At 41.8% G+C, this 23,791-nt stretch overlaps 3 protein-coding genes across 11 annotated transcripts in view; 2 read left to right on the forward strand and 1 right to left on the reverse strand.

Annotated features, from left to right (window-relative positions):
* Nucleotides 1-23,791, forward strand: part of LOC117650398 (alpha-1-macroglobulin-like) — a 104,873-nt gene that overhangs the window by 36,400 nt on the left and 44,682 nt on the right. For all 8 annotated transcript variants that reach the window (XM_034393810.1, XM_034393808.1, XM_034393811.1 and 5 more), the window contains 2 exons: nt 2,853-3,068; nt 3,744-3,918. In XM_034393810.1, coding sequence (XP_034249701.1) covers nt 2,853-3,068; nt 3,744-3,918 — 391 coding nt within the window. The remainder of the gene's footprint in view (nt 1-2,852; nt 3,069-3,743; nt 3,919-23,791) is intronic.
* Nucleotides 7,220-11,288, forward strand: LOC117650399. 2 transcript variants are annotated; one of them, XM_034393817.1, is made up of 4 exons: nt 7,220-7,232; nt 7,674-7,781; nt 8,065-10,316; nt 10,451-11,288. In XM_034393817.1, exons 3-4 carry the CDS (start codon nt 8,077-8,079, stop codon nt 11,025-11,027), a joined length of 2,817 nt encoding a protein of 938 aa, XP_034249708.1. In that variant the 5' UTR covers nt 7,220-7,232; nt 7,674-7,781; nt 8,065-8,076; the 3' UTR covers nt 11,028-11,288. The 2 variants fall into 2 exon arrangements, with proteins under 2 accessions (XP_034249708.1, XP_034249707.1); XM_034393816.1 differs by lacking the exon at nt 7,220-7,232 and having other exon boundaries at nt 7,721-10,316.
* Nucleotides 20,992-23,151, reverse strand: LOC117650402. The gene is made up of 2 exons (XM_034393820.1): nt 22,887-23,151; nt 20,992-21,775 (listed from the first exon to the last, which is right to left on the reverse strand). The coding sequence occupies exons 1-2, from the start codon at nt 22,935-22,937 to the stop codon at nt 21,491-21,493; spliced, it is 336 nt and encodes a 111-aa protein (XP_034249711.1). The 5' UTR covers nt 22,938-23,151; the 3' UTR covers nt 20,992-21,490.

A 23,791-nucleotide genomic window follows, 5' to 3' on the forward strand; every position in this document is an offset into this window, starting at 1 on the left:
GAGTTTTTGCACTGTTTTTGATGTTTTCGAGGGTGCTGATGACGAAAACGACATTTATTTTAACCCCAGACTCAGGTTTAATCCCCGTCAGGGTCAAACATAGGCGAAATTCGTACGTTTCTTAAGGGGGCACACCAGTGAAAATGCAGAGGTTTCGAAAATCGATCATTCTGAGAAAGTAACCAATGTATTCAATTGATATTTTATTCTTGGCTCAAAATTATATCAAAGAAAAGAAATATGAGTATGGGAGGGTTGGGTGGAGATGGCAAGACGGAGCGCCAGTGCACTTCATTTTTCTGCGACCTTGCTTCACTCCTGCCACGATTCCGCCTCTCTGGATTGAGCCTCGAGCACGGGATTTGAAATTTTCTCAACAGGACACATGTGGCTATGGTCTGAACCACGGGCATACAAAAAGAATAATTTTGAATTTGTTATTTCAGAAGGCAAAAATAGAAACAATTTTTTTAACCAATTTTTTCGCGCTTTCATGGCTGCTGCTTACGTTCTATTTATGGGATGGCCATTTCCGAGGTTCAGACCATAGACGCAAGTTTAACAAACATTTTGCCGCAAACCGCATTGAATTATCTCAATTTTTGCGCCCGTGAGAGTGGCACAAAGGTACAAAAAGGGTGTTTTGAGTAAAAGCCCTTTAAGTAGAAACATAGATTTGACGTGTTTTTTGCCGATTATAAATGCGCCTTTTCACGTATTTTAGTTCGGTTTGCGCCAAAATGTTCCTTTTTACGACTGCGTTTGGGTGGTTCAAGGGTTTTGTAATTGAACTTTAAGTGGAAAACCTAAACGTTAACAATTGGTCTAAAATATGCAAAAATAATAACCTTTTTAGGAACTTAAAAAATGTGCACGACCCAAAGTTATTGGAATTTAGGGGTGGGGTTTGCGGCGTTCGACTCGGGATAAATAGAAGAAAAATAAGATAAAATAAAAAAGAAAGCCAAAATTCGACGATTTTCACTGGTGTGCCCCCTTAATGTACGGGACGGGCCAAAGTTGCCGATGTATATCGCTACTTTTCCTGTTATTTCATACGGAATCCATTCCATCAGATTGTGGCTGCAACTGCCCATTTGTCTTGTGGAGTGCCAAATTCAATGAAGTGAACAAGTGAGTTTTTTCGAAGTAAAAATGTCGGGACAACAGTGATTCTGTGCTGGCACGAAACTTCAAAATTTTAACGCAAAACGTTAAGATTTAGTAGAAGTACGGGATTGCCCTTTAAAAAAGAGCTCTCGGGAACGATTGTCCCGTGTCACGTTAAGAAATACGAGAGGCACTTTGAGAAAACCTTACAAACTATTTTGGGCCTTACCGTAGAACGGGGTAATATGAGACAAATTTCGAGGTTTTTTGTGAATTTCCCCCTTTTAATTTCAATTTGAGGTACAGAGGTGTTCATCACTTGTTCATTGACCCTTTGGCGACACTCCCACCAAATTTCAGATTTTTAGGTGCAGTAGGGACCTTTCAATAACCCTCGGAATGCCGTCCCATATTTCCCTGCAATGTGGGGTAATATGAGACAAAAGAAAGAAATGGTAAAGAAGTATTGAGAATTAACTCATTTAGGCGGGTTTGGAGTTTTTTAAGTTCTTTTTATTCATTTTAAAGATGATTGGGAACTCTATAATGGAGACGATGTAAAATCTGGAGGGAAGAAAAATGGGTGTCACTAAAGAGAGCTGAGAAATGTACAAAAAGTCATGAGTTCTGCCTGTCACATGAAAATTCTAAACGAAGAGCATAGATGCCGGTCAGATAGCAAAACAAATTCGTGTTAAAATCACAATTACTTGAAATTATTAACAGTGGAGTATGTTTGGCCTCATGTTTCAAGTGAAAAGAGGTGTCTCTATTTTCCCTGCAAGGTAACAAAATTGTATTCCATCTGGAACAGGCAGCCCGGGAGTAGACATAACGGAACCAAATTTTGTCCAGATTATGTTGACATAATTGCCTACAGATTTAAACCTCGTTCGGACGAGAACCCGAGTTCTAACCGAGGTTTCTGGGGAGGTTTTTACAAACTTTATAAAACTTGTTAAAATTTAGAGGTTTTTCCTTTGGTTCTACATAATGCTGGCGAGTCTCTGATTGCCTTCGTGCGTTTCCTGTGAGCTGCCAAGGCCTCCTAGATCACGAAAAAAAATTCACAGTGGTCTTAAGTGGTCTGGAATTCCAAACAGCCTCTAGAGAGCAACACGACAAAAACCGAAAAAAGTGCGCTTTGTCTCGATTTTCCTTCATGTCTCATATTACCCCGTTCTACGGTACAAAGAAAAGTAGTTTGTATAACAAAGTATTTTGAGCATACGTAAGCTTACAAAGAAAATACTTTGTAATTTACGAACTATTTCTTCGTGTAACAAAGTATTTTAGTTTGTTATACGTATGCTCAAAATACTTCGTAAGGTTTTAAGAGGGCAAAAACTTAGTGAATTATGCAGTGGGACAACTACAGATCTTACATTTTGCACCTTCTTGAGACGAAAGCAACCTGAAAACCTCCGAAATCCGAAACCCTATATTAGATCATTTCGAAGCACAATGTTCACCATCTTATCGGGCAGACCGCCTCTCTTTGACAAACCGTTTGGTCACAAAGGGGGCAGGGACATAAAATTGTTACATTGCTGTAAAATGACCGATTGTACACACCTTGCGTACATATTTGTGCATGCCATGCACTGATAAACCAAGTGTAGTATCCACTTATGGACCTGCATAGCTGGCAAGACTGCAAACTGATGACGTCCAAGTGTGGATTTTCCTTGTTGGAACTGAAGGACGAGAAGTTACGAATGCGCGATTTTGCTTGGTTGCAGGTACACCTACGGCAAGCCGGTGGTCGGCAAGGCCACGGTGCGGGCCGCGCTGCCGCACTACTGGGTCAACCCCGTCTCGCCGCGGCCATTCTCCCTGTTTGGCAGTGGCGTGGTCAGCCTCCCCACCAGCACGCCGCCCAGGCCCACTCACGTGGAGAAGGTGGTCCCGATTGACGGCAGCGTCACGGTCGAGTTCGACATGAAGGATGATCTCAAGTAAGAAGACGACACCATGTCGACAAGTTTGCTGCTACATTACAACTGCATGCTTATTGCACCGTTTAGCTCTGTTACTGAAAATTGAATGGTCGGACACATGGCCAAATCATGGCAAGACAAAAATTTAAGCCAAAACTGGCATGACAGGAAGTTTACACCGAAAAACGGCATGGCGTGTGTCTCACGCCGTCGTCCTCTGGCGTGAATGTACAGTACCATGTAGATTGGTGCGTCCAATGCGTTTTATGAAAACAATCATGCCAAAATTCGTTATAACAGGAAATTCACGCCAATACTAGGCGTGAATTCTGAAACACGCTCATTTTTGGCATGACTTTTTTGTCATGCCGTTTTCCGCGCGACTTAAATTCACGCCCTCGCAGCAGCCCGAAGTCACGCCGCCGGTAGATCTTCAGTGGTGCTGCGCATATCCGCGGATGGCATGGAATACCTGGAAATAATAAAAATGTCATGAAAAAAAAAACTTTGTCATGGAAATTCTGGTAATGTCATGGACAATTTAGTGCTTATCCCTCTTTAGCAGTCTCGAAAGTCAGCCCCTTAATACAGTTCCCTAATACAGTCTTTCTGGTCCTGGCGGGAGAACGCCTATTCGGCCCACTCCTCGACCGCCACATCGTTCTTTGAGTTTATGTCGCTCTGCTTTCTCAGACTGGACGAGAACTATCCCTGGAACCAGCTGACCTACGAAGTGTCCGTGGTGGAGGACCACACGAACCGCGTGCTGAAAGCCAGTGACGTGGAGATCACCCAAGTCCGCCAGCACGACTTCGAGTTGCAGTTCCTCTCGTACGACTTCCAGCCCGGAAAGCTTGTCATAGCCAGGGTGAGTAGGCGGCGGCCGTTTCTGTTTAACACTGCAAACAGACCGTGCAAAATCACATTGGGACATTCCATGTGAAGTCAACCAGGCCTTAGCCACCATGGGCTCCGATCCGGTTCTCGTTTTCAGGGTTTGTTACCCCTATGGTCCCATGAAATAATCGGTACTTGGTTTGGGGTCCGGCCCCCCAGGGGCTGGGCTATGGCCAATTTACTTTTTTGCTAAATATAGGAACAACGCAACTTTGGAGGGCAATATCTCAGCAACCATTGGTCGTAGGTCAAATCCGAGACCAGATTTGGAAAGAGGATGAAAAACTGAATCTTTTATGTCTTTGAAGTTTTTACGTCCAAAAACTTTTTATAACTTTAAAACTTTAGTGAAGTTTTCAAATTAGCGCCATTTCCTAGATCCTCAACCGATTTTGACCAATCTGGGCTTAAAAGATAGCTTAAACCCTTCCCTAAACGAAAATGTTAACCAAAAAATGTGTTCGGCTTCGTTCCCGAGAACGAGCCATTTTCGTGAACCCCTGCAACCACGTATTTCACCAAATTGTAGTGACGGCCGCACTCGATACCACACTGGACGCTCTCTCAGGTGTTTTCGGCTCAAAGCAAGTTTCCGGGTTGCTTTTCTTAGGTTAGGGGACTCAAGCGCCTGTCAGGTAGGCCAACAACCAGCAGACCTGCAATGCACTAGTGACGACAGGGTGGCCTACACAAATCAAACGTGTGCTTAGTACACAGCTGTGGGAGTATGCTTGGAAGCATACATCTATAGGAGTGTGCTTGTCAAGCATACATCTATGGACACACTAAATTTTCTACGAAGAAATGTGGCTGGTAAGCTACGGAGAAATATTTTCCTTCGTATGCTACAATGAAAATTGATAATTTCATTGGTAATACGGATGAAGTCAAGCCAATTCATAAAGAACTATAATTTACGGTGAGGCCTCTTCGTATGGAGAAAAAAAGGAATTGGTAAGATACGAATGGGAGTCTGCTCTCTGCCGATGTTGGTAGAGTACGAAGAAAGTTAGAAAACAATCCGTATGCTACAAATCATTAAAATGTAAAAATGGCCTTGAAAATTTAGAACAAATGGGATATCACTTTTCTCTCCCTACACAGCTAAAGATGAGTTTTCACAAATCAACATCATATCTTTGAGAGTTGAAGTATCACCTGTAGGAATTAAAACTGAAGCAGACTATATTAGCCCTACTTTTGTTCACACCTGTGGTGCGCAACTAACCTACAAACCCAGACGGTTGAAATATAAATGTATATTTACAATAATGGTACTAGGACTCCATGGACTCCATACACTGCTCATTGACTAACCTTTACTTGCAGCATTGTAAACAGTGTCACAGCTCGCAATACTCGTCCAAGAAGGCCTGCTTGAACGCAGCCATTTCGCCGACAAAGTGAAATTAGAAAGACACACTTTAGGAAAGGCGGTCTCTATGAAATGTCCTTGACTCACGGCTCAAAATTATTTCTTTGACATTGCTCATCACCAAACCACAAACCAAAAAAACACACCAAATAGCAGACGTCGCGAAGTCGCTTTTAAATTTTCAAAAGCCGCGCATGGTTATTCACACGTTAGGCGTACTGCCAATAACGTGAGAGGACTGGAGTGTTTTGTTTTCCCCCGTGTCCTCTGCTGGCTCGGCTGCCTTCGAAACAACAATTTTAGGATTCAAGTAAAATGTAAACAAACAATTCGGAAACCCGGTGGTAAAATTTTTTTCGTGATTCGTCGAGATTTGGTCCAGGTACCGAGGCATTGAGTGCTCTACAGAAACTAAGTATCGAATCTAGTCTTTGGGTGATGTGAGTTTAGTCCTTTTTTAAACCCAAAGTCAATAAGTTGCGGTGATTTTCGAGAGGTTAGTTGTTCTAACGTCATAGCATTTTAAAAATCACGTATTTTATGAAGTTGCGAATGTGGCTAAGCGTGGCCAGGCATTAAAATTTTATATCGAGACGCGGAGGCAAATGTTTTCAGTGAATCAATGGTATGAGTTACTGAAAGTGTCGGTTTGATCAAATTTGCGTGTAAAGGAAGTATCTGATTCATTTTAATATGGCATAACAATTTTACTTCTTTACAGCGAGCTTTCCATGTCTGTTTGGGGATTGGGCTGTGACAACTATTTATTTGACTTGAAAGCTAAGTATTCAGTTCACTAAACAATGTCTCCGTTCTCTCACTTTTTTTTAATGTGAGTGCATAGTTATCGCCTCTGAAGCTTTCGCTCTTTGAAGTATCTCAGTTTGTGTTCAGTATCAGTAACTGAACCTGTACTTGTGCTTTCTTATGAACAAATTAGCCAAAGCTAGAGTGAGATGCATTGCATGCAACAGGCAGGACGGCGGAGGGGAGGGGAAGTGGGCGGGGGCGGCGGGGGCAAGGGGAAAGGGGCAAGGGAGCGTGGGGGAGGGTAAAGGGAAGGTGGTGTGACGAGCGAGCCACTCGTCGCAGGTCAATTCAATATTGATTAAGTGAAAATAGTTCATTTATTTTATGTTTGGGGGGGAAAAATGATAAATGCTTTGCTGGAAGTTTGAATCCGGTGGAAATCATTTAAAAAAAAATAAAAGACTAACAAGTGACGTCATTGTTACCTTGCCAACCTCAGGGTGCATAGTAAAATTGACAGGAATCTCATTTCAAATTTGACTTAAGATTCTTTAAAATACTGCATAAAAAAAACAAAACAAATTTCTTATTTATTTCGTTCTTTGTAACCCCGTTTTCAAAAAACTTTATCTTCATGTATTGAGTTTTAAATGTCGCTTTTGGAGATTGACGTTTGTCAACCTGCGGGGCAGTTCCCGCTTTTCTCAAACCGTTTGCGCCGCGCCAAACGGTAGACATTCGTTAGTTTCAGGAGGTGGGACGTGTCCTGTTTGTCTGATTTTTAATAAGGTTTTCGTCGCTAGTAGAGGCGTCCCTGTTTAGAATTCAACTTTTTCGCATCGTATCCAGGCCAGGTAGAGACATTTTTAAACGGGACTTATGTGGCTTATCGACTTCGGCCGATCAGGAAGTTGCTTTAGGCTCTGAGAACGACGTCCAACGGAATCGACCACCTTTCTACGGTAAAAACGACTAATACTGTTTTCCCCTGTTTCCGAGCAGCTCGAGTGCGTTGCCGTCCGCCGCCAGCTTCAAGCCCTGCCCCTCGCCGAGCCGGGGTGGTGCAGAGAGTCAGCTGGCGACGTTGTGCTGGAGCAGTGCCCCTTCACCTGTGAGGCCCCACATCGAACTGACGTCGTCGTGCACAGCACGCGTTGCAGGTGAGCGTTCGAGATTTGGAATGATAGAGAATGATTCGGCACAGCTGTGTCGTCGCACTCGCTTGCACGCGTGTCCCGTGGGTGCGAGAGAGACAGCCGACCGATGACATCGGACTGTGCTTTTGATGCTTTGATCGCTCTGTCTCTCTCGCACTCACGGGGCGAGAGAGGTGCGAGAGAGACGGTGCGACGAAACGCTGTTCGGTACCAGTGTGCAGTAGACTGATTCCGAGAGTCGTTTTTGTCGCTCTGTCTCTCTCGCACCCATAAGCGACGCCCCATGAGTGCGAGAGAGACAGAGCGATGAAAGCTACTCTCGGAATCGGTCTGCAGTTTCCCCGGACCTCTCTCCTCTCACCCTTCCTTCTTTCCCTTGGCTACACTTGAGCCTGTTGATTATGGAGTGCCTGTATTAATGATTGGTTTGGTGTTCTGTTTCAGCCATGGAGTTTCTGTCCGAGCCATACGTTAAAGCCATCACTGTGGATCAGTTACAAGAGATCGCTACGAAAGGAGAAATTTCTGAGAGTGCTGTAACAACACTACGAGGTGCAAATCTTAATCATACTTTTAAAATATTAATATTGTAACTAAATATTTGTAAGTTGTAATGCTATTTAAGGGAGGAAAGTGTTTCAAAACTGTTCTCACTTAGTAGAAGGGTGCTCTATCTTTGACTTTTTTAAAAGCTTGATATAAAGCGAGGCAAGGGATTTGTGACTTAACAGAACACATTTTGAACAGGCACCGGTTTATTTTAATTCAAAAATGTTTTATTCAGGATATATGTGCTTTTAGCTGTTAATTTTGTTTTTGAATTATCATATTTTAGAATTCTTGTGAAATGGGAATCTACTGTGCTAGCTGTGAGCAAAGAATAAGTGGGGGAATTGATGCTTTTGAGAAACACCTGCAACGCCATGCATCACCTTTTATATGCTGCGAAGGAGATTGTCAAAGAAGAAAGTTTGCTGTCAAGAGTTCCCTGTATCGCCATCTGCGAGACCACCATATTGAAGAGTGTGATTCATCCTCTGATTCCTCTTCGGCATCATCATCTGCTTCTTCAGCATCATCATCTGCCACTTGTTCAGAGTCGTCAAGCCAAGAATCTGATCAGAGTCATGAAGGAGATGATAGTACTTCAAGCAGTGACAATGTTGATGACAACACCAATGGCAACAACATCAATAGTTCAGAAGAATCGATTCATGATGTAACTGAAGAAATTATATCTCGTAATGAGTTTGATATTTCTCTTGAAAGAGCTGCTGCTCGCTTGATATTAGATCTGCTGAAACGAGGAAATGTCACAGGAACAGCTGTCTCTGTTGTCATTGAAGAGTCACAATTATTTGTGTCTACTATAGTTGATGTTGTAAAGAAGGAGATTGCAACCAATCTGAAGAACAAAGATGTAGAAGATGGTATTATTCAACAGTGTGTCAATAATGTATCAGCTAGTGAGCCCTTTAAATTCTTAAAAACCAAGGACCAACAGCAAAACTACTTTGAAAAGAATTTTGGCTTGGTAAAAAGACAACCCGAGTTTCTTGGTTATCGAGATGATCATAAAGTTGACTCAAATGGAGTTTCCATACCAACTCAAGTGCGGGTTAACTTTCAATATGTTTCTGTGACTAAAATGCTCACAGCTGTCTTGAACAACAAAGTTCTCCATAAGCTCATACACTCAGAAAAGAAGAGCACTGATGGGAAAATTCGATCTTTTTTAGATGGGTCTCTTGCTGCCACACATCCTCTAATATCTGAGTATCCATTTACCATACGCATAACATTGCATACTGATGACTTTGACACTCCAAATCCATTAGGTTCCAAAACAGGCATCCATAAAATTTCAGAAATAAATTATCAACTTCAAAATCTACCTGCTGAAGAGAATGCACGACTTCGGTCTGTGTTTGTAATGGCATATGCTTACAAAGAGGATCTACCTGTAGATGGAATTGGTGCCATGTTGGATCCATTCTTTCTGGAAATGGAGCAGTTAGAAACAGCTGATGGGGTAGAAATAAATGTAAATGGTCGTCCCTATACCCTTCGTGCAACACTTGTTGCTGGTGCTGCTGATGATCTTGCAGCACATGAAGCTTTGGGACTTTATTCACCTTCATGCCGAAGATTCTGTTCTATCTGCACTATCTTGAAGAAAGATTTCTACCAGGATATTTTTGCCCAAGGTGAACTTAGAACAAAAGAGCTCCACCAATTTCATTTGAGGGAACTGCTTGAAAGATCTGAAGAGTTTATGAAGGCAAATTATGGTGTCCAGCTAAATGCTGCCCTGCAGAGAAGAGCTAAGTATGCAGAATTTCCTGAAGCTCTAATCAAAGATGGCATGCATGATTTATTGAAGGGAGTGGTTCCAATGGAAATCAAACTTGCTCTGCACGAATTTTGTTTTGTAAAGAAATATTTTGATGTGTTTTATTTTAATCATAGAATTGCCACTTTTAATTATGGGCCAGGTGACTCCAATAACAAGCCATCACCAAACTTTACCATTGCCTCAGTGGAGAACAAAGGCTGCTATACATTACACCAAACAGCTGCGCAAACTTGGTGTTTATTACAAGTGTTCCCATTTCTGGTTGGTGATAAAGTGCCTTTGGACAACCCCCATCTCAGACTTATTGTTCATCTGAAGTGTATTTGCAGGGTCATATTTAGTCATGTCCTTGCTGAGAGTGATTTTCAAGAGCTTGATACAAATATTTATGATCATCACAAACTATTTTTCACTCTGTATCCTCCAACTGAAGAGCCCCCTGCTGCTGCTGCTGTTGATGTTGATGCTGCTGTTGAAGAAGATGAAGACAATCCAGAAGAGAATGAAGATTTTTTGCAGGATCCAGTTGAATTATTGGTAGATGGCCATGTCACTCAAGAAGAAAATAATAATCCTGGTGATGAGGCAGGACATTCAACAAATGAGCCAAAGAAGAAACAAAAGAAGAAGAAGCCAAAGAAAATTCGCCCACTCCATAAACATCACCACCTCCTCCACTACATCTGGCTCATGCGGAAATTTGGCCCAGCAGTTTTGTATTGGTGTATGAGGTAATTTTTTTTTTGTTTAAACATTTTATTTAATTCAAATGTTTAAAGAGCAGTGCTCTGATGTGTCTTTTAGTAATATTTTATTTTTTATAAAACATGTTGTGATTTAATTTTCTTCTTCTTTCTTATCACAGGTATGAAGGCAAGCATGCCCTGGCCAAAAGATTTGGAACAATAGTTTGCAATCACAAAAATCTACCAGTGTCATTTCTTGACATCCAACAAATGTACCAATGCGCAGAACTAATGGATCTTGACACAGAAGTGTTGAATGAAATATTTATTTCTAAAGGTTCCTTGAAAGTTGCTGGAGAATGTCCTCATTTCAATGCTCTCAGTGTCCACGGGATCAATGAAGAAGAAGTGTTGGAAGAAGTAACCAAAGTGGAGATTGCTGGTTTTCTGCACCAAGAGGGACTTTATGTGAATCTGCAATTAGCTGACAATGACAATGCACCTTTGTTTGGACGTATTTGCAACATTTATGTTCACAATGAAAATGTGTATCTGATCACGAAGGATTTCAAGGGAGTATATGACTCCAGATTTGATGCTTTCCTGATTGAAAGTGAAGCCGTTCCACTTGTTAGAGCATTATTGTTAACTGATCTTTTCCTCGACAAGCCGATGACTGCATGGACTGTGAACTCGGAGTCCTTCTACTTGTCACCAAGAAGATGTTTGGCTGAAGCTTTAATGCAAAACCCATGACCTGCTCTCTCTCTCTCTCCTCAAGCCAATCAATTTGTGGTGCAAGCCTTACTTATTACATTGCCCACAGTGATATGTATTTTAATTTCAATTCTCAGTTTCAAAATACACAGAATTTAAAATGTTAAGAAAAATGTCAATGATTAGATTATGATTTTTTAAAAATATATTGTTTATCATGTCTAATAATGCTGAAAAGTTTGGGAAAGTTCGCTAATGTATGTTAACTTTCTTCTCAGGTATTTGTTCACGGTATTTGCTTTTTGTGGTATTATTATTAATTTTCTTTTTTTTTTATTTACAGGAAAAGGCATTGCTGGCAGGCATTTACTCATGCTCTCTAAACTAGGATGTGATGATCTGCAGAGATATGGCTTGAATGTAGGCGATCTTTTGGACCTAATTGAACTGGTTCGAGAGTCTTTGGTAATCTTCTTTTTTACTCATACAAATTTGAATTTCTTTGGTTCTTTAGAAGTAATAACTTTTCTTTTATTCCATTTAGCCTCCTAAGATTTCTCCTGTGATTTATCCATCGGTGGTGATAAACCATACAACACCAATAGGGGTAACTATCATTAAGCTTCTTTATGTTATTTACCCTATATCTGTAGCAGTCTAATGTGTATCTTATCTTGTTCACAGAGAGATCAGAGCAGAAATGAAGGCAATGGAAGTAGCAGTTGTGTCAATACTAGTGCCGATGTCACTTCTCAAAGACTGGGAGAAAGTGCCAGCTGCAGTTCAATTACGAACAGACCAAGCGCTGACTTGAATATTACTTCTGGCAGTAGTGGGCAAGCAGGAACCAGCAGTACAATTACAATCAGATCAAGCGCTGACTTGAATACTGCTTCCAGCAGTAAATTTGGGCAAGCTGGAACCAGCAGTTCAATTATGATCAGACAAAGCAATGACTTGAATATTGCTTCGAGCAGTAAAGGTGGGAAAGCTGGAACCAGTGCTGGACTTGGCTATGAAGGCAGTTCAGATGATTTCGATGAAAGTAATGACGATGATGTAAGTATGAAATCAATATCATATGTGCTTGTAATTCTCAGTATTACTGTGTCTATTTTCAGTTTTCTTTACTATTTTCTAATTGTGAAATGTTTATTTTTCCTAGAGCATTGACCGCATCGATTTGGACTCAGACCAACGTGACAATTCAGACACAGTGCCGGTAAGATTTTAACCAATATCTAGTTTATCATCTTGTGGCAAATTTCAGGTGACTTTCTAATGTTAACATTATACTTGACTTGCTTTCCCCCCATTATAGAGTGATGATGAAGCTTTTGTGGGCTTTGCTTCTCGAAGTGAAGTGAGCAACTTGATTCCTTATGAACGAGTTGCTTTTAAAGCCCGAATCAATGCATACCAGCGTCTCATATCACAAGGTAAGACATGTTTTCTCTTCTAAGTTTTAAATACTTCATGTACTGCAAACTCAACTAAATAGGTGTTCCCTTACAGGCTTCAAAACTCAGCAAAAACCCACCATCCCTGCTGTTCAGTGTTTTCCAAGTGAGAAAACAAAGAGTAAACACAAAGATGTGCCAAAAAATTTAGGTGGTGGTATGGTTGTTGATAAACGGAGTAAGAAATCTAAAAAAAGGTCACATTCGAAAGAAGAAGTTGGTATGCAATCTTCAGGAACAAAACTTAGAAGACTTTCTTCAAAGAAGGTAAATTATTTCCTGCAGAGTTGTTTTCTTGGCAGTTCAGTAATGCATGAGTATTTAGTCCTTCCCAAGATTTGCCCATACTAAGTTATTGTTGATGCTTTCTTTTTGTAATGACTTCTATTTGTTTTTCAGAAAAGAAGAAATGCTGAAAAGGACAAACCTCGAGCTGAAATATTGCAAGAACACACAGCTTTTTTATCGGATGAAAACCTGGTAATTATGATTTAAGTATTTCTGACACCCCTCTAAACTCATTCCTGCTTTCTGCAGTTCACCTGGTTGTCTTTGTTTTAGCGACCAATTGACAAGAAGGAGATTCAAAACTACTTGGAGGATAATTTGAGTCCCAAAGTGAGTTTCAGTTTTAAAAAATTATTATTAGTTTAGCTTACAAGTAATTTTCATAGAATGGTCTCTTTTCCCAGTATTCAATCCTCGATATTTTATCTTCTGAATCTAAGAACAATGTAGCTGTGACATCTCTGGCAGAAACATTGGAAAACGATGGTGTAGTTTTTGGTACTGATGTGACAAAATTGGTGGCTGCTCTTATGGAGCATTTGTATGCCCAAACTGAGTGAGTAAAATTTATTATCTAGTCTTAGTTTTTTCATGTATCAAATTTTTCATGTTTATATTGTTTTTCAGCAATCCAAGTTTGATAACAGCTCAAATGAGAGAAGGTTTGGCAGTCTGCTTGGTGGCCACATTCCCGAGGTTGGCACATCAGCCTTCAACTCATGAAGAGAAGCCCTGGGTACGTTCCAGTTTTTCTTGTCTTTTCTTTTTTGATGGAAGGGAATCTGTGACTCATTCCATGAACTTAGTCTAAATTTGTTGTTTCTGTTTTTAATTTAGTCTTGGATTTATGACCGGAAAAACAATAAAGGAAAGCTGGCCAACTACCACGCTCACAAGCAAAGGACTTCAGAAAAACCTCGTCTTCGAGGTGGTGGTTTAAAGGCAAAGAAGCCCAAGGACAAGGACAAAGCCAGAAAGACTGACATTGAGGAAGTGGTTAGATACACCAATATAGACGATCTTGGCTTGTCAAAAGATGTATGTTAAACTCATTTCTTAATTGTAATGATAATTTTCACACAAATAGTTTAAAACTGATTTTATTTTCAGGCTCGCTACCTGAGACTCATTGTTCCAGATGATAGAAAGAAGAAAGAGATTGAGGAATTAATGGACAAAACATTTGATGAAAGACGGAAACTGGTGGCTGACACCAGGTGCTATGTGTACCTTTTGCTTCAAGCATATCCTCACTTAAAGAGTTTTGAAGGAAGAATGGTAAGCATAATCACCTTAAAATTTTGAGTTTTTCTGTTAAATACTTTTAATTTTGACCAAAGTTAAAAGAACTTTTACAACAATTATGTACATGACATGTGTTTCAGATTGATGATGAGTTTGAGAAAATGTTCAAAGACAAAGGCTCGATGCTGATTCGGAATTATGCAGACCTTGTGCCCAAACTGCTGGCAATTGCGAAGGACGATGAGAAAAAGTTCCCTCCTGAAAAGTGTTTTAAGTTTGCAGACTGTAAGTATATTTATCATCCTTTTGAGGCTTTATTGATATTAATAATATTGATGAACTAAAAAACTTGTTCCATGTAGTTAATGTATCTTCTTCTGCTCTCTTGTTGTTACAGCTGCGATGAATTCTTTAGTCATCTTGTCATTGTATTTGCCGAGACCTAAACGAGTTGAAGCTAATTTGTGGGAGAAAAGTATGGAACCACTGCCGTTACTCCAAGATTTTTTTGTAGTTATACCGGTGAGTATTCATCCCCCAACCCCCCTCTCTCTTTTCCCTCCCTCTTTCTCTTTCTTTTCCGTCTTTTCCTTTCTCTTATATTCAGTCTGTTTTTACTTGAACATAATTAGTACCCTTCCACTTCTTATGTGTTGTTACTTGTTACAGAGCAACAATGATATGAGAACTTATGTGATTGAAAGAAGGGAACAGGAGGACGGACCAGTCCAACCATACATTCTTGCAAAGGGCACCTACAAGAACATTGAGAGTATGGCATTGGTGCTGGGCGACACGGAGTACATTTATCTGTCTCAAACTACAATGCCACTGAGAGCAGTTGATTTGTTAATTAAAGCCAATTATGTACTTGGAACACACTTTTATCTTGGCTGGAAATATGTTTTCAGGTTTTTAATTGCCAATGTGTATAAAATGAAGCTAGAAAATCCTCGCCACTCAGCTTTCACTGATCAATTTAAAACCATAATGGGAAACTGAGCAATGTGCCATTACATGTAATTTATATTTTTTTGTAAATTATTTTTGCCTTTTTATGCTTTGTAATTCCTGAGAGAGCATTTAACTTTTTGTTCTAAATATAACAGGCATTTTTTCTTGTTCTTGTGTAAATTTTCCTTTATTTTTCCTGATTCTGTTTTACCTCTTCCACCAGTACAGGCTCTAGTGCAGGCCAGGCATTCACTTGCAAGTAAAACAAGCCCGACAAGCCCCTACTGGCTCGATCTAAGAGGCTTCGCCCTGAGCTAGTTGGGGGATCCTTGAGAACAGCACACAATTCCATTTTATCCCTGCCACCTCACCATAACAGGCCAGGCGCCTGACGGGTAGGCAACCTATGCTGCTGCCCGATTGGTTGCCTACGTACAGGGCGCTGTGGTTGGATCCAGTTGGATCTTGGAGTATCCACAAATGCACGGCCTTCCAGTGTCGTGGGGTTGGCAACATTGGGAAACAATTGAAGACTTTTGTTTTGGTTCTGTGGTTAGTTTTCTGCTCTTTGTTGTCAGCCGGTACAAGATGGTACAAAACGAAGAGAAACTATGTTTAGATTTAATGAAACAGTGATTTCCTACTGCGGTTTTACTTCTCCACCATGGAAGTGAAGTACGTAAGGATATCCAGAGTGTGCCTGGGCGTTCCTGGCAACTGGTAGTTTGTGGAGAAAGCCGGACTGATGATCTCAGCACCCTGCAGCAAGGTTAACTACAGGTGAGAGGTAGGGGATATGCAGACTGTCTGAAGCTTATGATGCAGTCCTCTTTAAAAGGTTTAGATGCTCAGATTTGAATTGTTTATTATTATTGAATTGTGTAAATAATTCAACTAAAATGTGCTAATAGGAAAGTTGAAATCAATTGATTTCACCTGTTAATAGATGGTTGCCAAGTTTGCCCGACAGATATTGTTTGAATGAACTTGTCCGGTATTTTCATATCATTTTGATCACCGCTTTCCCAGACCAATCAACGGGGGAGTATTTCAGGATAATGGGACTTTTAGATTCATCGTATTTTACGATCCAAAATAGATTTTTCATAGCTTACGGATGGTTTCTTGTTCCTACGAATATTTATGGCTCCTCCTTCATTTTATTCGCAAAGTATAAACCAAGCTCTTCTACGGTGAAAGTCCATCGTACACTGTGGTACTCCTCATTCGTATTACGGCTGCGCAGCTGGTACCGTAAGGTACTGTGAGTTTTATCTATATTGCGAATAGATTTCACCGTAGAAAATTAAGTGTGGATGTGTACTTGGGCAAGCATGCATCTATGGCTGTGTGCTTTTAAATGGGTGAGATAAATGCATGCTTCTCCAAGTACACAGCTACAGATGCATGCTTGCCCAAGTACATATCTATAGATGTATGCTTGTCAAGCACACTTCTATAGATGCTTACTCAAGCATACTCCTGTAGCTGTGTGCTTCCAAGTATACTCCCACAGCTGTGTACTAAGCACACACCTGACCTTGCAGTGTACTTTGCCTCCTGAAGGGTGGGACAGGCAGCGCGCTCTGGGCGATCGGACCAGTACAACACTCCGCCACCTCGCCGTGATATCTACACGTGGGGGTGGGTGTCGTTGTTGTTAGTTATTGTTGCACGCCAGGGTAAGGGATGTTCCAGGCGTTTCAGTCAGCAATTGGGTAAAAATACATGTTTGAGTTTTCTTTGTCAGTCCCAGTAGATTTGACAGCACGCTTCAACGGCATTTTAGAATTAATCTGAAGTCATACGATAGTCAATGACATTGAAGATAGAGGTTAGTAGTGTTAAAGAAGATACTTTTATTTAGCTGGCCAAGGAGAGTATCTTATTGGTATGCCTTCAGATTAATGCCAAAATGCCGTTTAAGCGGGCTGTCAAGTCTGCAGGAAAGCATAAAGAAAAGTATCTCCTTTAACTATACACTCTCATTCCAGGAACGTGACATCACGTTGAAACGAACGTGACAACATGTCACGTTCGTTTGAGCATTGTGTCACATTCGTTAGAGTGTGAATTGTCCAAAAAACAGCTTGTTCACATTCAAACGAACGTGACACAATGCTCAAACGAACGTGACATTTTGTCACGTTCGTTTCAACGTGATGTCACGTTCCTAGAATGAGAGTGTAGCTTAAGCTAAAGCTAAGCTAATAAAAGTATCTTCTTTGACACTACTAACCTCTATCTTCAATGTTAATGACTATGGTATGCCTTCAAATTAATAGAAGTGTGCTTGACAAGCATATATCTATAGATGTGTACTTGGGCAAGCATGCATCTGTAGCTGTGTACTTGGAGAAGCATGCATTCATCTCACCCATCTAAAAGCACACAGCCATAGATGCATGCTTGCCCAAGTACACAGCTATAGGTGCATGCTTGCCCAACAACACAAATGTAGATGCATGCTTGCTCAAGTACACATCTATAGATGTATGCTTGACAAGCACACTCCTATAGATGTATGCTTCCAAGCATACTCCCACAGCTGTGTACTAAGCACACGTTTGATTTGTGTAGGCCACCCTGTCGTCACTAGTGCATTGCAGGTCTGCTGGTTGTTGGCCTACCTGACAGGCGCTTGGGTCCCCTAACCTAAGAAAAGCAACCCGGAAACTTGCTTTGAGCCGAAAACACCTGAGAGAGCGTCCAGTGTGGTATCGAGTGCGGCCGTCACTACAATTTGGTGAAATACGTGGTTGCAGGGGTTCACGAAAATGGCTCGTTCTCGGGAACGAAGCCGAACACATTTTTTGGTTAACATTTTCGTTTAGGGAAGGGTTTAAGCTATCTTTTAAGCCCAGATTGGTCAAAATCGGTTGAGGATCTAGGAGATGGCGCTAATTTGAAAACTTCACTAAAGTTTTAAAGTTATAAAAAGTTTTTGGACGTAAAAACTTCAAAGACATAAAAGATTCAGTTTTTCATCCTCTTTCCAAATCTGGTCTCGGATTTGACCTACGACCAATGGTTGCTGAGATATTGCCCTCCAAAGTTGCGTTGTTCCTATATTTAGCAAAAAAGTAAATTGGCCATAGCCCAGCCCCTGGGGGGCCGGACCCCAAACCAAGTACCGATTATTTCATGGGACCATAGGGGTAACAAACCCTGAAAACGAGAACCGGATCGGAGCCCATGGTGGCTAAGGCCTGGTCGACTTCACATGGAATGTCCCATTGTGAAAATTTCCAAATATTCCAACCCCAACCAAATTTAAGAAAAATGCAAAAATTACAGCAAGTACTTTCACACAACTGTCACGCAACTTTCAGTCCCCCGCACACCTTTCTTGTTTTGTGTGTTTTTTTGTTGTTTTTGGCCACCGGGATTTGAACATGCTGACTCTCAACACGTATATAGTCTTGAGCAGGAAGCACCCCTAGTAGTGGTTTTGGTGGTTTCTTCCAAACTATCATGACGAAAGTCGAAGCACGGTACTCTACAAATCGAAGAGTGTACATGGTATGCTCTAACTGGAGCATGCCTGCAAGCACGCTCTAACTAGCGCATGCCTGCCAAGCATGCACTTCACTGCAGGAAATAACCACAACAAAAGTACACAAATTTCTGGCAAATTTTTTATCAGGTTTTTATTGTACTTTCAAAGTACAACAATTGTTGTACAAAGTACAATGGAACCGGCATGACGAGTGCTGGGCAGTGCAGGCCTCGTTGTGGTTTGTACAATTCTCGTTGTACTTTCTACAATCCCTGTTGTACTTTTATTGTACAGTTTTTGTTGTACATTTGTTGTACTATTCACACTTTTCCTTGCAGTGTTACAAGCGCATACATGCCATGTACACGCTTCCTGATGCAGACAACTCCCTATACCTTATTCACTAGATGCATGCTTCAGTTAGCGTGTACATGGCATGTATGCACTAGTTGGTGCATGCCTGGCAGGCATGCGCTAGCTAGAGCGTGCTTGCAGGCATGCTGCAGTTAGAGCATACCATGTACACTCTTCGATTTGTAGAGTAGACAGTTTGTACGAAGGAAACTTCCAGGGAAACTTCCAATGAACATACAATCTTAATAGAGAAGTGTGTACGTACTGTGGACATTTGGGGGAAGTGCGTAAAATTCAAAGATTCGAATGGAGCAGAAGGTTCCAGAGCCGCAAAGTTGGTGTAAGGTGCGAATGGACTTACGAAAACGACCCTTCTGGCCTCCCTCTCGAGTCACATGGTACCGTAGAACGGGGTAATATGAGACATGAAGGAAAATCGAGACAAAGCGCACTTTTTTCGGTTTTTGTCGTGTTGCTCTCTAGCGGCTGTTTGGAAGACCACTGTGAATTTTTTTTCGTGATCTAGGAGGCCTTGGCAGCTCACAGGCAACGCACGAAGGCAATCAGAGACTCGCCAGGATTATGTAGAACCAAAGGAAAAACCTCTAAATTTTAACAAGTTTTATAAAGTTTGTAAAAACCTCCCCAGAAACCTCGGTTAGAACTCGGGTTCTCGTCCGAACGAGGTTTAAATCTGTAGGCAATCATGTCAACATAATCTGGACAAAATTTGGTTCCGTTATGTCTACTCCCGGGCTGCCTGTTCCAGATGGAATACAATTTTGTTACCTTGCAGGGAAAATAGAGACACCTCTTTTCACTTGAAACATGAGGCCAAACATACTCCACTGTTAATAATTTCAAGTACCGTCAACGGGGGTAACTTGGGACACTTTTTCACGTTTTTTGAACGCCAGAGGCAAGATTCTCAACCCAGACCATTGGATCCTAACTATGTTAAAGTTTGACCCTTTTCCCATGATTTCATGCCTGTCTGGTTCATTTGCCTCGATTACATCGTTTCCAAGCGGTCCCGAAAGAGTGTCCCAAGTTACCCCATGACCGGGGGTAACTTGGGACAGTAGGTAATTAGCTACGTTCCCATGCATCTATTGATGTTAATGGACGTAATAAATTCAAGTCACAACATATAGACCAAAAATTCGGGCCTAGGAACTCTTGTAGGACCGATATTGGACTATATCAAGGGCTCTACGCGGAACTCTCTTTTCTACTGGTATTTTCCAGGCATTTTCTGAAAATTTCAAAATATGGATTACCAGAAGACAAAACTGTAGAGCAAGGCATCTCTTTCCATCATGAGCGTCAAATCCTAAGTTTAAGTTATGTCAAGGACCAGGTAAGTCAACTCCTAGGAGGCTACGACTGCTGGAAACATGAGGAAAAGACTGTCCCAAGTTACCCCGTAAAATTTCGATTTTTGAGAAAATGAAGTCTGGACCGAAGATGGGAAAACTATAATCAACGCCCTTTTGCGAACTTTATTGTCTGTGTACGATGTAACAACCCAGAGAGACTAATTGGCCAAATCTGCATTGCGCTCCTTGCACTAGGGTCAACTTGTCAATGTTTGACAAATTTTGTCAAAAACCCGATTATGTAGTTTCCCGTTTCTCAAATACTAATTGTTATGCTATGCACCTTTTCTACCTTTCCGCGCGTGCCCTGAGGCCTCTGAAAGAAAACCCTGCCGCGGGTTTGACGCTAGGAACCCCCGTCACTGAATGGCAGCACGTACAAGCTGTACAGGGCAGACTGTCCCAAGTTACCCCCGGTGTCCCAAGTTACCCCCGTTGACGGTAATTATGATTTTAACACGAATTTGTTTTGCTATCTGACCGGCGGCATCTATGCTCTTCGTTTAGAATTTTCATGTGACCGGCAGAACTCATGACTTTTTGTACATTTCTCAGCTCTCTTTAGTGACACCCATTTTTCTTCCCTCCAGATTTTATATCGTCTCCATTATAGTTCCCAATCATCTTTAAAATGAATAAAAAGAACTTAAAAAACTCCAAACCCGCCTAAATGAGTTAATTCTCAATACTTCTTTACCATTTCTTTCTTTTGTCTCATATTACCCCACATTGCAGGGAAATATGGGACGGCATTCCGAGGGTTATTGAAAGGTCCCTACTGCACCTAAAAATCTGAAATTTGGTGGGAGTGTCGCCAAAGGGTCAATGAACAAGTGATGAACACCTCTGTACCTCAAATTGAAATTAAAAGGGGGAAATTCACAAAAAACCTCGAAATTTGTCTCATATTACCCCGTTCTACGGTAGATTTGAAACTCCATAGACTGTGGGGAAAAGCAAGTTCAGTGCCAAACAAGATTTTCGAGTGCCGAAATGGACCGCATTCGAATCAGTTTGCTCTGGGAAGGGCTTGGACACAAAAATGCCCTCTACGTGAGGAATCAGTTTGACAATGGCGATGGATTTCATGTTTGAAATTTTTTATTGACTGCAGAGAACTCAAATCTCGCAGTCTGAAACACTTGCACACTATTTTAAGCTTTACAAACAAGAGAAGCTTGCTATAAGAAGCTTTGAGCATAAATTAGCTTTCAAAGAAAATGCTTAGACATTTGCGAACCATTTCTTTGAATAACAAATTACTTAGTTTTTCCCGAATATATGCTCAAATGGGTGGTAAGGTTTTAGGCGTGCGACTGTCGGTTAGTGCCCCCTCTTCTTCGTCTTCCCGCTCGTGCTGGGCGCTCCACCGGAGTGGGGCTGGCCGGTGCGGTGAGGGGAGTCATCGCGGGCGTTCTTGCCCTTGGCGAGGTACCCGGAGGTGATTTGGCCGGAACCGTGGTTCACGGTGTGGTCGATCTGCTGGCCGGCACCGTCCTTAATGGTACGGCGGCTCGTGGGGCTGCCGGGGGCCTGGAACCAGCCGTGGCCGGACCGCTTGACCAGCACGTGCTCGCCCTGCTCCTCGGCGGACACCAGCAGCGCGGCCTGGAAATGAACCCAACAGTTCATCGACACTGCTCCACGTAGCCATGGACATTTTTGTTACCAGTTTCCGAACGTTCCTCTGTCCATGCACACTGAAGTCTTGTCGACTTTTAAAAATTATGATTTTTGTATGCAGACAGTTGTGCATGCACACATCGAGAGGGCCCAAGGGGCAAACAACTTCGTCAAAATTTGCTCACCGGTATTTCAAATTCATGTTATTCCCCGTTATTTCATGGTTATTTCAACGTTATTTCGCGTCATTTCGCCTCATTTCAAAGTCATTTCAGCGTTTTTTCAACGTTATTTCACCGGTATTTCACGTTATTTCAAGGAAAATGTACACCAAAATTCAAGTTGTTTGCCCCTTGAGGGGTCCTATTCAAAAGCTCTTATCTGGGCGTTAAACCCAATCCACCAAATCTTAAACGCAGGCAAATTTCACTAAGTTTGATCATTTGATTTAGCTAGAAATCAATATAATTTTGATAAAATTCACCTAACTGTGACGATGAAATATCACAGAAACAAAAAGAGCATGTATACATATATTCCCTCCGTTCCGAATGGTCAAACTGAGTGAAATTCCCCTGCCTTTAAGATAAGAATGTCTGGGGGAGAACGCGCAGACAAGATCATTAGAATAGGACTGAAACACATTGAATATGAGAGCACATTCGAAACACTTCCGGGGACTTTCTCACCTGGTGATTGCCAGGTAACAATATCGCTTCAAGGTAGAAAGGATAACGTCTGTCTTACGGAACAAATTTCCAACGACAAATCTGTCCTAACTTGCCAGCTTAAAAACGTACGCATACACTGTGCGAAAAAACCACAGTGAATCTCGTTAATTTTTTTGCCGGGATTTACTGTAGTTCAGTACACAGGATTTACCGTGCCTGGCTACAGTGTCTACTGTACCTGGTACAGGATATTCCGTACTCCACCCCTGTGGTACAGTAAATCCCGTACAAAGTACAGCAGATCCTGTTAAAAAAGTACAGCAAATCCTGTACTCTGAACTACAGTGACAGCTGTACTAATCACTACAGGATTTACTGTGATTTTTTCCCACAGTGTAACACGTATCGTCGAATGTGGCACTCACCGCCAGGCAGATGCCTGCAAAAGCGAAGGCGGTGAGCAGTTTGACGGCCATGGTTGGATTTTGTGAAACTGACGCTCAAGTTGGAGCTTATAAAGGTCAGGCCGCATGTGAGAGCTCACGATTTTTCAATGATTCGTGCACTACACTCATTTGGAAAGTCTTTATTGTACCAGGAAAATTGCAGCCATTCTTCTAATCAGAGTCACGCGCGTCGAGAAAAAAAACAAGACATGCGGAGGGTGCAAATACGTGGAATGGCACCAACGTAAGTCATTGGACGCGTGACAAGCGTTGCCACAGCCACAGTGGGCCAGAAGACCCGTAGAGGCGGCCTAAACTCTAGACGTGTTTTGAGCTCCAGAGTCGCTAATCGGAAAACGAACTGACATGTGACCCCGCCAATGGATTCCTCGTTCGGAGAGCAGGGTGGGGTCACACGTTTGGTTCGATTCCCATTTAGCGACACAAGAGCTAAAATCGCGTCTAGGGTTTTGTCCGCCTCCAACTGGTCTTCTCGCCCACTGTGCGCAGGGCACTCTCTTTCCAGAAACGCGACATCACGTCGAAACGAGTGTGATGCAGTGTCACGCTCCTTTGAGCAATGTGTCACGTTCGTTTGGATGGTGAATCAGCTAAATCTAGCGCACGTTACACAAGCCAATGTCCACTGAAGGTTCACGGTAAAAGTGACACCTTGAAATCCAAGGAGATGTCTTGGTTTTATTTCCAAAGGGGTTGTGTTTTGGTGGCTTTTCCAAGTGGTCCAAATGTAGATCTTTTTACGGAAATTGGGATTCGTCTCCACAAGACAATCAAAAAATGTCAACACATCACATTGGTTTAGATGGGAAATAAAGGGGGCAATACACTGAAAATGGCCACTGAAAATGGAAGCCACTGAAAAA

Source organism: Thrips palmi, unplaced genomic scaffold (genome assembly GCF_012932325.1).
Source record: "Thrips palmi isolate BJ-2018 unplaced genomic scaffold, TpBJ-2018v1 HiC_scaffold_5, whole genome shotgun sequence".
Taxonomy (NCBI): domain Eukaryota; kingdom Metazoa; phylum Arthropoda; class Insecta; order Thysanoptera; family Thripidae; genus Thrips; species Thrips palmi.